This window comes from Morus notabilis, unplaced genomic scaffold (assembly GCF_000414095.1).
Source record: "Morus notabilis unplaced genomic scaffold, ASM41409v2 Scaffold435, whole genome shotgun sequence".
Lineage (NCBI taxonomy): Eukaryota > Viridiplantae > Streptophyta > Magnoliopsida > Rosales > Moraceae > Morus > Morus notabilis.
Window position 1 is genome coordinate 135,379 of NW_010359587.1, and position 15,635 is coordinate 151,013.

At 32.8% G+C, this 15,635-nt stretch overlaps 2 protein-coding genes across 2 annotated transcripts; one reads left to right on the forward strand and one right to left on the reverse strand.

The window, feature by feature from the left end:
* The first annotated feature begins 3,506 nt into the window (after positions 1-3,506).
* Positions 3,507-7,569, forward strand: LOC21388645 (zinc finger CCCH domain-containing protein 16). The gene is made up of 10 exons (XM_024163451.1): positions 3,507-3,737; positions 3,913-4,078; positions 4,284-4,378; positions 4,484-4,579; positions 4,995-5,088; positions 5,265-5,482; positions 6,672-6,778; positions 6,881-7,061; positions 7,288-7,363; positions 7,452-7,569. Exons 1-10 carry the CDS (start codon positions 3,694-3,696, stop codon positions 7,488-7,490), a joined length of 1,116 nt encoding a protein of 371 aa, XP_024019219.1. The 5' UTR covers positions 3,507-3,693; the 3' UTR covers positions 7,491-7,569.
* A 4,853-nt stretch (positions 7,570-12,422) lies between these two features.
* LOC21388647 lies at positions 12,423-15,356 on the reverse strand. Its single transcript, XM_010094857.2, has 2 exons — positions 14,574-15,356; positions 12,423-12,885 (listed from the first exon to the last, which is right to left on the reverse strand). The coding sequence occupies exon 1, from the start codon at positions 15,314-15,316 to the stop codon at positions 14,585-14,587; it is 732 nt and encodes a 243-aa protein (XP_010093159.1). The 5' UTR covers positions 15,317-15,356; the 3' UTR covers positions 12,423-12,885; positions 14,574-14,584.
* Positions 15,357-15,635: the final 279 nt, after the last annotated feature.

Genomic DNA, 15,635 nt, shown 5'->3' on the forward strand with positions numbered 1-15,635 from the left:
AGGACCGAGCCCACTGGACTTGGACAGATAATGGGCCTTAGGACCCCTTGGACAAAAGATGAGGGAAATTTTATTTAAATAATTACATGCCTAATATTAAAGCTATATTTTTTAACAAAAATACCGATTTAATTTTATAAGTCATATTCTTTTCTGGTATTACTTTTCTGATTTTCCAAAAATGGGCCTTAGTTATTACTTTTTCTTGTAATCTGATTTTTGTGATTTTAATTTAGATATTTACTTTCCTTTTTAACTCTAATTGATTTTTTGTAATAAACTTTTTATTTTGTTCTGATATGGTTTTTTTGGGTATTACTTTTATGGGTTAGTTATTATTTTTTTCCTGTAATCTGATTTTTTGTGACTTAATTTAGATAAGAGAGGGAAAAAAAAAAGAAAAGAAAAGGGAAAACTAAAAAAAAGAGGAACGAAAGAGTATAGATATAGATTTAAGAAACTAAACACACACCCGCTTTTCAACTGGTATTTAACATGATCAAGTGCTTGAGTATATTTGTAACACGTTGAAAAATTAAATGAGATTAATTAATAAAATTGAGATTTATTAGTGTGTTTCATATGAATTAATTAATTAGTTATTAATAAATATTTCTGACGTGTAAATTTAAATAATTCCAAAATATTTGAATATTCTTAGCATTTATATTTTTACTCAGAAGTGTGTATGGGCACATTTCTAGACTGCCTTTTTAATTTTGTGACACCTCTCAATTTTTATTTTCTTTTTCCTTTTTCTTTCTTTTTCCTTTTCTTTTCTCTTCCTTTCTTTCCTCATGTGCACTCTCTCTCTCTTTCACTCTCTCATTCTCTCACCCTCACTCTCTCTCTCTCGTTTTGCTTCAAAATCAACCGGATCTCGAACCAAAGAAGAATTTCAAAGAGTTTTCAACTTCAAGAGAATGATTCAAGGTAAGATTACTGAAAGAACCTCTCTTGAATCTCAAGTTTTCGGATTTTAAAACTTATTTTTGGTTCGAAATGAATTTTGATGGATTTTGAGTAAAACTATGGTAGAAATTGGAGATCTTGGGTTCTCTAGACTTGTTTTAGTACCTAGAACCCAGATCTAGTGGTTGTCCCTTGAGATATTGTGATTTGGGACTGGATTTGGCAGGTTTTCAAACTGATTTTGCGAGTTTTCTCGCATTGGTGTTCTTCACCGATCAACCTGTCCGGTCGACCGGATTGCATTGGCTTGACCGGTCGACCGGATTGCATTGGCCTGACCGGAACTGATTTTGCGAGTTTTCTCGCATTGGTGTTCTTCACCGATCAACCTGTCCGGTCAACCGGATTGCATTGGCTTGACCGGTCGACCGGATTGCATTGGCCTGACCGGTAGACCGGATTGCACACCACCGGTCGACCGGTGGTGTTACACTGCTCTGTCACTGGTCGACCGGTGTACACGGGGTTTGACCCTGTTTGGCCTGAAAATGCTGTTTTGACCCCTGTTTTCGAGTATGACCCAAACTAGCTTCATTTGGGGACCTAGAGTAGATGGATTAGCATCTTTAATCCATGTTTTGAGATTGAAAACCCTTGGAATGATGATTTGAAACATGAAATGATTTGTAAAAATCGGTAATTTAATAATGGCACACTAATAGGAAATCAAAAGATATAATTGAGATTGAATTACTTTAGGAATGAGAATTGAATCCTAAAGTATTGTCTTGTATCAGTGTTAGCTGAAGACTCAGATTGAGTGGCTTGAGGAAGCAAAAGCCGGAATAGTGCACCGCTAGCCACAAGTTTGATATCACGAGGTAGGATTCCTATTCCTTTTTTTTATGAGCCTGTTTTCAAAAAGGATTTTGGCCTTGCAAATATTTTAAAGAAATGGGCTTGTTTGCGAAAGAAAAGTATTTAAAACCCATGGCTTGTTGTAGTTCATAGTGCCCATGGCTTGTTGTAGTACATGAGACCATGACTTGTTGTAGTTCATGGGACTCATGGCTTGTGTAGTTCATGAGATTATAAAGCCTTGTAAATATTTTAAAGAAATGGGCTTGTTTGCGAAATAAAAGTATTTAAAACCCATGGCTTGTTGTAGTTCATAGTGCCCATGGCTTGTTGTAGTACATGAGACCATGGCTTGTTGTAGTTCATGGGACTCATGGCTTGTGTAGTTCATGAGATTATAATGAACGATTTCATAAAGTTTAATGAATGATTTCTTAAGATAAGAGATCTTGCGAATCGGTAAACTGGCTGATAGCCAAGATAGGATGTGGAGAGTGCATCCTTGGGGGCAGGACCCGAAACCCCAAGGGTATGGCTTATGCACGTGGTTGTGTAAGTAATTTGTATAAATTAATTGCTGATGCCTGTAATATGGATATTTTCAAATTTATTTCCTTTGAGAAAAATGATGTAAGGTTCTGGCTGTTGTGTCGGGACTGAATGTCTTATTTTATTTGCTTATCCATTTATTTATTTACTCGCTTATTTATTTATTCATTTACTTATAAAGTTATTTCAAATTATATCCTACTGGGCATTTCACTCACGTTTTCCTTGTTTTATATATATTAAACCCCTCCCAGGCGACTTTAGGAGCGGTGCGGAGTAGCTGGATTATTTGTTACTGTTCGATCAAGTGAGGATTGTATTCATCCTCTTGGATAAATGTAAGAATTTGTAAAGTCTGATATTTAAATTTCTAGACTGTGGATGATGTATGTAATGTTTTATTTACATGTCATGTATGTACGGTAACGAGATTCTGTGTTTTGTACGGTGTAAGAGGCTTGAGGTTTAGTCTCTCTCTTGTGATTTATTTTAATTAAGTGTGGGGCTCGTTGGGAATTTCTTTTATCATCATGCGTTTAACCCCTAATCGAGCTCCACGTCACCGACCCCTGCCCCGGGGCATGACAATATTTTTCAAACTTTTATCCTAAATTCATCTCTCTTTTCTACTTGGTATAGTACCAAATATAAAATAACTTAGAACATCTCTATTATAATGTCATAATTGATGTGTCAATTATAAATTCAGCATTTGAGGGTGAAAAACACTCCTTAATATAATATTATTTACTATATCACATTTTCTCATATGTTGTGATAAATTTTTCACAAAATATATCATATGAAAAATTTAGTATTTGATTGTTATTGATTAAAATGTTTACTTTCTTTTATGTAATTATTGTAATTATTGTATTTTTTTATTACTTTAAAAATAAAAATTTACTTTTACAACTTTTAAAATTTAATAATTATGGGAAAAAAATATTTTACATTTTAAATATCATTATGTATTAGAGTAGAATAAAAACAACTTAATCTATCATATTTTTTATGTCAAATATATAATTGACATTAATATTTATATTAGAGATGGTTTTTAGAACTTAAATTTTTTATTAACATTAAAGGATAAATTTTATTTTTACTCCGGACTTTTGCACTTTTGTCACTGTAGCCCCCGAACTATCAAAACTGGTATGCACACCCCTTATATTACGCATAGCAGAAGCTCTCTGTATACGAATTCGAGTCTGAAGCCAATTTTCCCAAAACAAAGACACCGACAATCAATTGCTGAACGCTTCTCTGGTCTCTTCAGCAGAAAAAAAAGGGGTTGATTTAAACAAAAGAAATCATCCTGTAAAGTTGTTGAAATTTCTCTGCGACTGGAGAGTGTTGAAAGAGGTTCAGATGCCTGTGCAGCAAGAGCTCTGCCGAAACTTTCAGCGTGGAAGGTCCTTTTAATTTTTATTTATTTTTTCCCTCTAAATTAGCATATAACCCAAAAGAGTTTGTATTACAGTTTGTGAACTTTTCTCTGAGAAAATTGCTTATCAAGTGCTAAAGATGTTTGTTTACTTTGAAACCCCATGATTGAGTTTCAAATGTTGTTTGGTTTGTCTGTTTCAGCTGCCAGTTTGGCCAACGATGTAAGTTTCTTCATGTGAATCCGCAACAACAAAGACCCAATAATTTATTCGGTGCTGGGGCTCAATCTGTCTCATTTCAACCCCAAAAGTCCAATCCTTATGGTTTCGGTGTTCAGAACAATTCTCAACAAAAACCCTTTAATAAGGTTTCTTTCTTTCTTTTTTTTTTCCTGAATAAATTAGCTGTTAGTTATGATGGGTGTTCTTGTTATGTGGAGATAAATGTTATAACTGAGAACGACAGTGATGACTATCTGGAATTGATATGGAAATGCCTTGATTTAACAAACTGATAACAGTTTCTTAGTATTTGTAAAAGTTGGTGCTTAAGATTTTTCTCGTTTTGGTCAGCCCTTCGAGAACACATGGACTCGGTTTTCACCTGTGTCTACTGGGACTGCCCCAGCTTCACGGCAATCCGAAAGTCAGGCCCAAGCTAACCACAAGTAAGTTTTTATTTTGTTTGCGCGTCGCTTTTTGGATCTGTTTCATTCTTATTGCCATATTAAATAACACGGCTAATCCATTGTGAATTAATATAAAATCCGAAGGTGTACAGATCCCGAGTCCTGCAGACGCATAATTGTTGAAGATTTTGAGCACGAAAGACCCCTTTGGAAGCTTACGTGTTACGGTCACTGGAAAAAGTATGTTTGACTAGCCACATTTCACATAGGCAATATGAAAGTTCCAAAGAATATTATTTAGCAGTTGAGACTATGAGGGAAAACGTCGAAAGTAGTCGCTGACGAGTAGATACCATAAACAAGTTTCTGAGATAATCCTAAGAATGTTAAACTTACACGATATGTTTTCTCATAAGTAAGAAGCTTGCGATATGATGTGGAAGAGAAAAGCTGTTATTTATTTGTCAATTTTTGGTTGCTGCAAAACAGGCTGTAACATTTTGGTTGAGTGGGATTTACTTTTTTATTTGTATTTCTTTCTACTTGTATTATCTTGTCTACAATCAGATGTACATTTTAACCGATCCTTTCTTTCAATGATTTAGAATTAGAATTATCTATGGTATGAAGCAATTTTTGAATTGTTTTCTTCTAGTGCTCCTTGTGACATTGTTGGGGATATTAGCTACGAAGAACTGAGGGCAGCAGCATATGACGATGCTAAGCGTGGTTTGAGCTTTCAGTCAATAGTAAGAACTACTAGCATTTGGTTATTCTTATAGAGATATCAGATATGTTGATATTCGCAGTTCTTGCGGATATCCGAGAAGCTTTTTGATGCAAATCGTCATCTCTTTAACTATCTAAAATCCTTACAGTATTACTCTTTCATGACGCTCTCACAAGTTATTGTATTTTTGTACAGGTTGATAGAGAGTGGAATTTACTGAGTTCCAAGCTACGAGAATTTGAGAACCTTTGCAAGCCCCATGCAGTTCGACCGAGCTTAACTCCCGCTAACCAAAACACTTTTCCCGGTATGGGTCCAAATGCATTTTCACAACCTGCACAAAATAGTGCCCCTACTTCGGTCTCGACCTTTAGTCAACTGGGTGCATCACTCAACGTGGCATCTGGGCCAAGGCATGTCTTTCTCTTTTGAGATTTGTATCTGCTTAATTTATGAATATCATGATACCTGCTTAAAACTGAAACTACCTCTGTTTATTCCATTACTGTCATAGAAACCTTATGTGTTGGACAATAGGCACAATGAAATAAATGCAAGTAGAAATTACAAAATGCATGGAAGAAAAATATCTGGGCATTCATAGATACATAGAGTCACTCACATGATGAATGAGTGTGCAGGCAAACGTAAGCTTTCTGTTAACCATATAGTTATCTAGCTGAAAATACAGAAAAATAATCAAACTATTATGATCAATGTGACAATTTCTGTCCTTGAAACTGATTTAGTCCCCTCAGGATACTTAATCCAGTAACGAAGGTAGTAGTGGCCAGTCTCCAAAACATGACAAAATGCTGGCTAAGGTGCATCCCAATAGCTGGTCATTGATCGATTCACACAAGTGCTTAGCTTGAACAAAGAAAGTTGTGAGGTTTGAACTGAGAGAATAAATACTCATATTGATGTAGAAACAAAAAGGGAGATAGGATTGAGATGGTGAAACAGAATCAATAAGGATTAAAGAGACAATGAGAACTCAAGAGGAGAGAAATCTGAAATCTCAATATTCATTTGTCAAGCAGGTCTGAATTGAAAATACAATAACTAGGTGTATTTATTTATTTATTTTATAAATAAATAAATCCTGACTGTCCTGACTTTATCTTGGATGGATATCTCATTTATCTTTGTTCTCTATAACGAAACTAGGTTTATTTATAAAGAAATAAAACATAACAGAAGATAAACATAGTCCTGAACTCCCAGTGGATAAATGTAATCTTAGATTCCTGATCTCATCAAAACTAAAAATTGAAGAAAAAACATATCCTATTCTCCATCACGTATACTCTTGAGAAATGCACCAAAAGATGGTAACTTACAAGAATAAGTGGATTGTTATAAATAAACATATAAAAAAATGTCTCAAATAAGTTGGAGGTTTTAAGAATCCAAAAGACCACCTGTCAACCATAAATTCTTGAATTCTTCATGCAAGAAACCATAATGTAACCTCTGGCAATGAATATGTACATGTGGAAGTTTGAATATTTAGCATCACATGGAATTGTATTGAAACGGAAGCCTTGCTTTACTGCTCTTCTCCGGACTTTCGTGATCTGTTAAGTTGTTCTTTCTCAGGCCGCCTGCACCTTCCAACAATGCTTTCCTTGCGCCGAGTCCTTTTGGGGTTTCTAGTCAGACTCCAAGTGCTTTTGGGACAAAATCTTTGTCATCTGAAATTCAAGGTACATATTCAAAGGTTTTCAGTGGTGGTGTTTTTCCGTTTGAGTTCTCTAGCTGTCATATTCCAGTTTCATCTGGTGACCAATTTCCTGCCCCTACTGCAGCAAGTCCATTTACCTCCTCTCCGTCGGTCTTTGGAAATAATAGTTTCGTGAGAGCTGAAAGTAACCCAGTTATCCCATCAGCAGTGCCAGCCCAAAATCCCGGAGCAACTAATAACCCATCACCTGGCCTTTTCATGGGGCTCAACCCTAATTCTAATGCAAATGGAGAAGTTCAGCAGACGTAAGAGTCTTAATTTCCATTGTCTTTAGGAATGCCATAAGATTTTATAGCTTAATTGAATGATTTTGTTGCTTGCTTCTTTAATTGAAATGTCCTTTTTCTAGTGTCATGGTTGGATATAATTTTCAATAGAAGTTGTTCGTGAATTCTGTCGCAATTTGTGCTTGGGTTGTGGAAATTATATTGGTTATCATGCTTACTTTGGCTTGTTTTACCACTTTTACAGAAATTACACGCAAAATGCGGAACTCTCTGGAGTGGATACGAGTGTATGGTTAAGAACCAAGTGGAGTCCCGGAGAGGTAATTTCGAGAGCCCTTTAGTGTTACGGGGAGCATGATTTTATAGGTTACTTGTTTTCCAATTGTTGTCTTGTTTGTTCTTCGCTAGATTCCTGATGAAGCGCCTCCTGATGCTGTTTGCTCATGATGGGATTATGGCTTAGTTTTTAGTATTGTTGTAGATTTTGGAAAAATTATTTTTAGCTGTGTTGAAAGAAAAGGCAGCTGAGTGTTTAGTAAACTATAATTATAGTAGCTGTGCTGGTTCTAAATTCAATGTAATAGCGTTTGATAAATTATGAGGTTGAATTACTATGGATAGTTAAAAATTACGACTAAAATATATTATATTATAATATAATATATATAATTACAATATAATATATATTTATTATTATATTTAATACAATATAATTAAACTATTATTCAATAACATATTATATAATTATATAATATGTTATTGAATAATAGTTTAATTATATTGTATTAAATATAATAATAAATATATATTATATTGTAATTATATATATTATATTATAATATAATATATATAATTACAATATAATATATATTTATTATTATATTTAATACAATATAATTAAACTATTATTCAATAACATATTATATAATTATATAATATGTTATTGAATAATAGTTTAATTATATTGTATTAAATATAATAATAAATATATATTATATTGTAATTATATATATTATATTATAATATAATATATATAATTACAATATAATATATATTTATTATTATATTTAATACAATATAATTAAACTATTATTCAATAACATATTATATAATTATATAATATGTTATTGAATAATAGTTTAATTATATTGTATTAAATATAATAATAAATATATATTATATTGTAATTATATATATTATATTATAATATAATATATATAATTACAATATAATATATATTTATTATTATATTTAATACAATATAATTAAACTATTATTCAATAACATATTATATAATTATATAATATGTTATTGAATAATAGTTTAATTATATTGTATTAAATATAATAATAAATATATATTATATTGTAATTATATATATTATATTATAATATAATATATATAATTACAATATAATATATATTTATTATTATATTTAATACAATATAATTAAACTATTATTCAATAACATATTATATAATTATATAATATGTTATTGAATAATAGTTTAATTATATTGTATTAAATATAATAATAAATATATATTATATTGTAATTATATATATTATATTATAATATAATATATATAATTACAATATAATATATAATCAGTATTATATTATATTACGAGTTTGAATTTTAAATTGAGAATATAAATTTTAAATTTCATTAGGGGTATTATGGGTATTATGAAAGTTTTATTAATTGTACTATGTTGATTCCCGCACAATTTAAAAGTTAAAGTTGACTTTGGGCTGCTTCTGATTTTGGCTATAGATTTTTCAAAAATTCTTCAAAAAACACTTTTAAGGAGATTTACCAAACACTAATATCAGTTTCACTAAAATCGAGTTGAAGGGGAAATTTGAACTCGAGTTTAGCCCTAAACTCGAGTTCAAACTCAAATTTTACAAAAGAACATGAACTTGAATAAAGCTGTAACTTGAGTTTAAACTTTTTATGAGTTTCGTTGCAAAAGAACAACCCCTCAGTCCTTGAACAAAAAATAAATAAAGGATCTTTTGAAAGTGTATAGGTCAAAATTTTTATCTTTTATTCTTAATTCATAACTTTTTTAATTAAATAATTACACTAATAAAATGGTATTTATCAAGAGTAAATGGTAAAAGTCTAGACTCATGTACTATCAAGGTAAATTCTCCATTTTTCATAAATTTAAAAGGATAAAATCATTTTGATACATGTGTTATAGCGAAACATGATCTTGATACATTCTGTTTTTTATAATATTAAAATGGTACCTCGACGTTTTTAAAAACACATTTTTGATATCTTAAAGCTTATTTTTGAAATATAAAATGACCTTAATTTTAAATGTTTTAAATTGTTTTTATAATTTTTTCTCAATTTATTATTTTTTGATTAGTTAAATAGAAAGATATTAAAGTCATTTTACGTTAAAAATCAACTTTAAGGTACCAACAAGATATTTTTTAAAAATATTGATGTACTATTTTAATACTATTAAAAATATACGATATTAAGAACATGTTTTGCTATAATACAAGATAACAAGATGATTTTATTCCATAAATAAATAAATAAGAAGAAAAACTTTCATCAAAGTATTATAAAACTAGCAACATATCCTAAAGTATATTATTGTGAATTTAGTTAATTAAAGAAATTTGATTCTTTCGTCCAAGTTTGGATGATTTGAAGGGCAGTTCTGCAAGTAGGTACAAAGCTGAACGAATGGTTTTAATTTTTTCCATAATTCATTGATTTGAATCACAGTTTAAATATTTTCATTCTGATGTTTTTCTCCGTAGTTTGAATTTCAAACTTATAAACTAATGATTAATCATATGACTTTTTTTTTTCTTTTTTAAAAAGTCGGGTGAGCTTGAATTCATATAGAAGCGAAAAGATGAGTGCATTGACACTTTTATATGAGTGTGTGTGTGTGTGTTTTTTTTTGTTTTCAATTTTAGGAAACGCTGCTTATATAGAATTATATTATTTTTGTATAAATAGATACAAACTCTATTTTTTTCCGTCTCCCAAAAAAAGAAGAAGAAAGAGAAACAGTAATCATATTTCAAATCAAATACATGCTAATTTATTCAGAAAAAAAAGACACGCTAATTTAGGCTGGAATGACCTCAAAAAATATAATGTATTTTATACATTTATTCTTGAATTTATATGGTTTTAACAACTTGTCCTTTAAAACTTTTAAGGATAAATTATATGATCCCTAAACTTTTTAAAAGGTAACAGTTTAGTCTCTAAAATTTTTTTTTTCTGAAATGAATCTCAAATTATTTAAAATGGTGTAATGTAGTCATTTCTGTCAAATTATGTTACATTTTTAACATAATTAATCATGTACAATGCATATGATCTTATTAAAGAGGGTATTTTAGTAAAATACCAAGCCTAGTTCTCTTTCTCTCTTTCTCTATCTCTGTACCTGTATTCTAGGGTTAGGGCTTCGAAACTTCAACAGCGTTTGGGATCTTCTTCTTCTTCATAATTTTATATGGTTTTTTTTTATGGAGTTTTTGGTGATCATTTCTTGAGCATTTGTTGGTAGAGTGGAGATCTGGTGCTTCGAGGTTAGAGATGAGCGCGTGGAGGTTCATAAAGTGCGCCACGGTCTATGATGGTGCTGTTGGCAAAACCTGCATGCTGATTTCGTATACCAGCAACACCTTCCCTACGGTCAATCCAAACCCATTCTCTTATTTTTGTTCACGACATTTATTACAATCTTAGGTTTAGAAGAGGAAAAATAATTCTTTTGCTTCGGAAGTTAATTGAAGCTTGAAATGTTAGCCGTGTTTGGAATTGATTCTGTTTTTATTTTTCACGTTTTTTGAGAAATAAAAAATGAAAACTTTTTTAAAACGGCGTTTGGCGCAATAAAGACAAAAAACGGAAATGAAAACGATTTTTTTGTTTAGAATAAAATGAGAGAGAAATAAAAAATGACTTTTAGTCGTTTTTTATTTTTTATTTTCGTTTTCTCCTCTCTTAAGTAGAGAGAAAGAGAGAGAGACATTAATGGGTTTTTTTATATTGAAAATAATCTCTTGATAAAACTATCAAACACATTTTCAAAAATGATTTTTATCTGATATTGAAAACTTTTTCATTTTTATTTTCATACAAAAAATAAAATCATTTTGGAACGAGTTCCAAACGCACCCGTTGTTTCGAGCAGTGTATTTTAATATTTTTCTAATGATGGAATGAATCGAGATTTTAGCTTTTTGATCGGAGCAGAATAGGAGAGTAAATGATGATGCCTGTTTTAGATTGATTACCGATTGAAAAAAAAAAGTTTTTTCTTTTTAGTTAGCAATGGAGGTTGGTTTAGAGGGAGAGAAGAAAAAGCCTCTCACGATTGGTTATGTGCAGATAAGGTTTTGCCATTGGAGGTTGAAGGACCGGAAGGCGACGCCGACGCCGACGCCGGTGAAATGGTTGCAGAAGGACTCGCTGGTTGCGGCCGGGTTTGCTGGTGGAAGCAATGGCGGTCGCCGTTCGAAGAAGTCGCGTGATAACAATAATTAAGGACATTTTTGTCTTTCTAGCCAAAATATAGACCACGTGTATCTCACGTGCACTGTGCCATTATTTTTTAAATGACATTTGACGAAAAAGACTATATTGCACCATTTTAAATAATTTAGGGTTTGTTTCGTCAAAAAAAAAGTTTAGGACCAAATTGTCACCTTTTAAAGAGTTTGGGGACCATTCGTATAATTTACCCAAAATTTAATATACGTGCACCGGGTTCTAACACTAAGAAGCTAAAAAGACACATCATAATCACACGTACGTACGGCTCTTTCAACACCTCAAACTCCGATTGATCGAAATTAAAGTCCCGTTCATTTCACCGATTCAAGTTTAGAATTCAAGTTTTGCTACAGGAAAAAAACTCTCAAAAACAGTTACATCTAACTTTTTGTTAGAGTAAGAAACTATCACATAAAATCATATATTAACTCAAATTAAAAACTCGAATCCACGAACTAAACGGACCCTAAGAGACCTCTAGAACAAATGTCATCCACAATACTAGATGAAAATTTGAGCATATGTCACTCGTAGAGAACAAATAAGTTGAATAATGCATAATGCTGAATAAAAAAAAAAGAAAAAAAAATCATAAAAATTGAATTTTCATGCTAAATTGTAAAGGGCAATTTGTCAATTAGTGTCTCATTACATGTTTATCTATAAAGTTGGAGGGATAAATTGTCAAAACCAGCTTTCCACCTAGAAAAGGTACAAATTTGATATGAAAAATGAAATTCGGAGATATATTTTGAAAACATCCAAAATGTAGAGTTACTTCTAACTCTATGATAAATCCAAAATGCAAGGCATAAAATTGTAAATTTATATAGATATATATATATGTGTGTATATATATATATATATTCGGGGTGAAACAGCTTCAATTCCTGCATACAGCTAAAGAAATGCAGATAAGCATGTTGTCTTCATAGCCTTGCGTCTCGTAGAATCTGCTCTTAGTTTCCGTAGCATGAAGGGATGAGAAAACAATCCACACAGGTTTTTCGTGCGTCGTCGGATGATCCAAAAACAGGAGGCCAAGAAAAGACAAGATAATGTTGGAGCTCTACTTGCAGTTGCTTGCAGGGAGAAGCTCTACAAGACTTCCGGCTCCGCCAAACATTTTTGCAATCACGCTTTGCATTGCATTCAAAACAGAGGAGTTTCCTTAAACACAAGGACAATAAGAACACCTCAAGAACTACTCTTCATCTGTGACAAAAATCCTCATTTTGGTGCGAGAACAGCTATATTATTCGACATCTCTTAAAGATCAATTTGCAAGATGCTGTGCCATATACAGATGCAAAAAAGAGTAAACAATAGAAGTCAGTCAAACGTATTAGAGCTTTCCCAGAAATTCATTGTTTGTAATTTATCATCTTATATCCACTCGTGTTACTATAATAGTTTCCAAGGTGGTGAATGATTGAGAACCACATGAGATAAAAAGTTAAATCAACAGCAAATTTCAAAATAGATGAACGAGTTTAGCTTTACTGTTGGAAATAGTTCGCATGCTCAAGTGCATCAGAGCTGCCTTGAAAAGGAAACCCTAACTAGCTTTTTTTTGTCAGCTTAATACTCTATATATTGTGCCAAGGATATGTTTGGTTTGATGCAGAATTGGAATTTATTATTAGGAATTAGACGTCCTAGTTCTATACTACTGAATGCAATAAAATATTGTATCCTCTCAAACTCTGCGGTTTTTTTTTTCTTCTCTAACTCTGTTAACCATAAAAACAACGTCCCATCAAGATCAATCTGTGTGTGATCTCCATGTTAGGACAATAATTAGGCTCCACAACTTAACAACTGTAACAAGTTTCACCAAGTGACAGGTATTGCTTAAAACTTGCATTTCTTTTATGAGATAAATGAGTTGAAGTGCAAGTGGTTGAAATAAAAGTGCGCTTATTTTCTAGCTTTCGCTTGGACAACCTAATGCGATCTTGCTTCTCCTACAACTGTTCCTTTTGCACATTTCTACAGAGTTCGCAATTCCTGGCAATCCAATGGATTGGTGAAAACTATAAGAACTGACAAAGAGAACTCAAACAATTTCAGCTGACTTTTCAAGGAATCCACAGAGGATTGTTCATTTCTTATTTCCATAACTTAGGAAGTCGTTAAGATATTTCAATATCCTAAGGCTTTATTTTTCATCCTCTCCTTGTTATTTTTTCTATTTTGATAAGAAAACTTCCTTGATGAAAAATCAATTACAATGGAAAGAGGATGAGACATCCTCTAAAAAGAACATCCCCTCCTTGCTATATTCAATCTTTAGCAATCAAAACTCTCATTTTTCTTTCAACTTTACTGGCGTGAGTATCCTGTCTGGTATATAGTTTTGGCTGCCTAAACTACCCTCTAATTGTGCATCATCTTTCTATTTATCTAATATATTTTCAAGGAAAGAAGCATTATCTCCCGACTCTTTGCCTTTTTTTTGATTTCAAACCTAAACATTGGAGGCAAGGTGTGAATTTACCACTAGATAAAGCCTGCAACGACGATTATTTGTCCATTCTTAGGACAAGAGCACTAATTATTTTCGGAGCAACATCTTGCATTGGTTAGCAATTTTAGACAAACTTCTTGAACTAATACCTCTTCTAATTTTCTCCGCCACCTGAGGGTTTTCTTGGACAATTTAATAAGTCAGTGGCAAGTGCCATAGTTCCTTCTATCACACATATTCTGATTCTGCGCTGTTTTTCATTTCACAAAGAATTTATATTTAAAAATTTATTCCTCACACGTTTTCTACCGATAAATCAGACTCACTAATTTGAATGCGTGAACCAAAGAATGACAACCAAGTTGGTTTGCTTACTCAAAGTTAAAGTCACTATTCTAGACAAAAAAAAAAAAAAAAGTTGGATCACAAATCGTACTTGGAAGCAAATTTCAAGCCATGTCAAAAACAATATTAAAAAAAAAAAAAAACAAGAAGAAAAGATAGCATACCTGTAGGGTAACTAATCAGTCCAGTTCTGAATAATCCGATCCAACACCAGCAAAACCTTATTATCATCTTCATCCCGATGATGATGATAATCCAAAGCCTGACTCAACTCCACCGCCTCCCAAACCCTCGCTTCCCTCAAGAATCCCCTACAAATCAACCTTCCAAAACTTTCTTCACATCGGTTACCGCCATTGGAGGAGGCCACCATTGCCCTCAAGACCTTCAAACTCTCAAGCAGCATCCCGTTGCGGCAAAGCCCATTAACCAAAACCCCACAAAACGTGCGATCGAGAACGAAGGGCGAGCCGGGCCTGACGAGCCAGTTGAAGAGCTTGAAGGCCTGCTTGGGATTGGCGGCGCGGAAGTAGGAGGAGGCGAGGGCGGTGGCGATGGGGACGACGTGGCGGTGGTGGGAGGGAGGGGAGTGGCGGAGGCGGGTGAGGAGGGACATGGGGAGAGAGGTGTCGTTGGGGAGGGAGGCGAGGAAGAGGAGGAGGGGAGAGAGAGAGAGGGATTTCGGAGGTGGGTTCGTGAGGAGGGCGGCGGTGGCGAGACGGGTTGCGGTTTTGAGGTCGTCGGAGAGGCAGAGGCGTGGGAGGAGGAGGTTGATCTTAGCCAATTCATCTTCGGTTAGAGAACGGCAACAAGAAGAAGACGATGCTGATGAAGAAGAATAAGAGAAGAATGCTTGGGAAGAGTGCGGGAGTTGGAGTTTGAGGTGTCGTGGTATGAGGGATTTCATTATTGTCTGCTTTGCTCTACCTGTGACTCTGAGAGACCGAGAGTTGAGTTGAAAAGGCTAGAGGCTCGTTTATTTTGCTGATTTGAATTTGTAATTTGAGTTAAGATATAATTTTGTGTGAGAATTTTTTATTGTAGTAAAAAAGTTAAATGTGATTGTTTTTTAGAGCTTTTTACTGTAATAAAACTCGAATCGGCGAAATGAACGAGATCTATAATTTAAGAAAAGTTTTATACTTTAATAATATTTATAATTTTGGTACATGTATTATTCTTTTAACTAAAATTTATGTATGAGTTATAAATAAATTTAAAAAAAT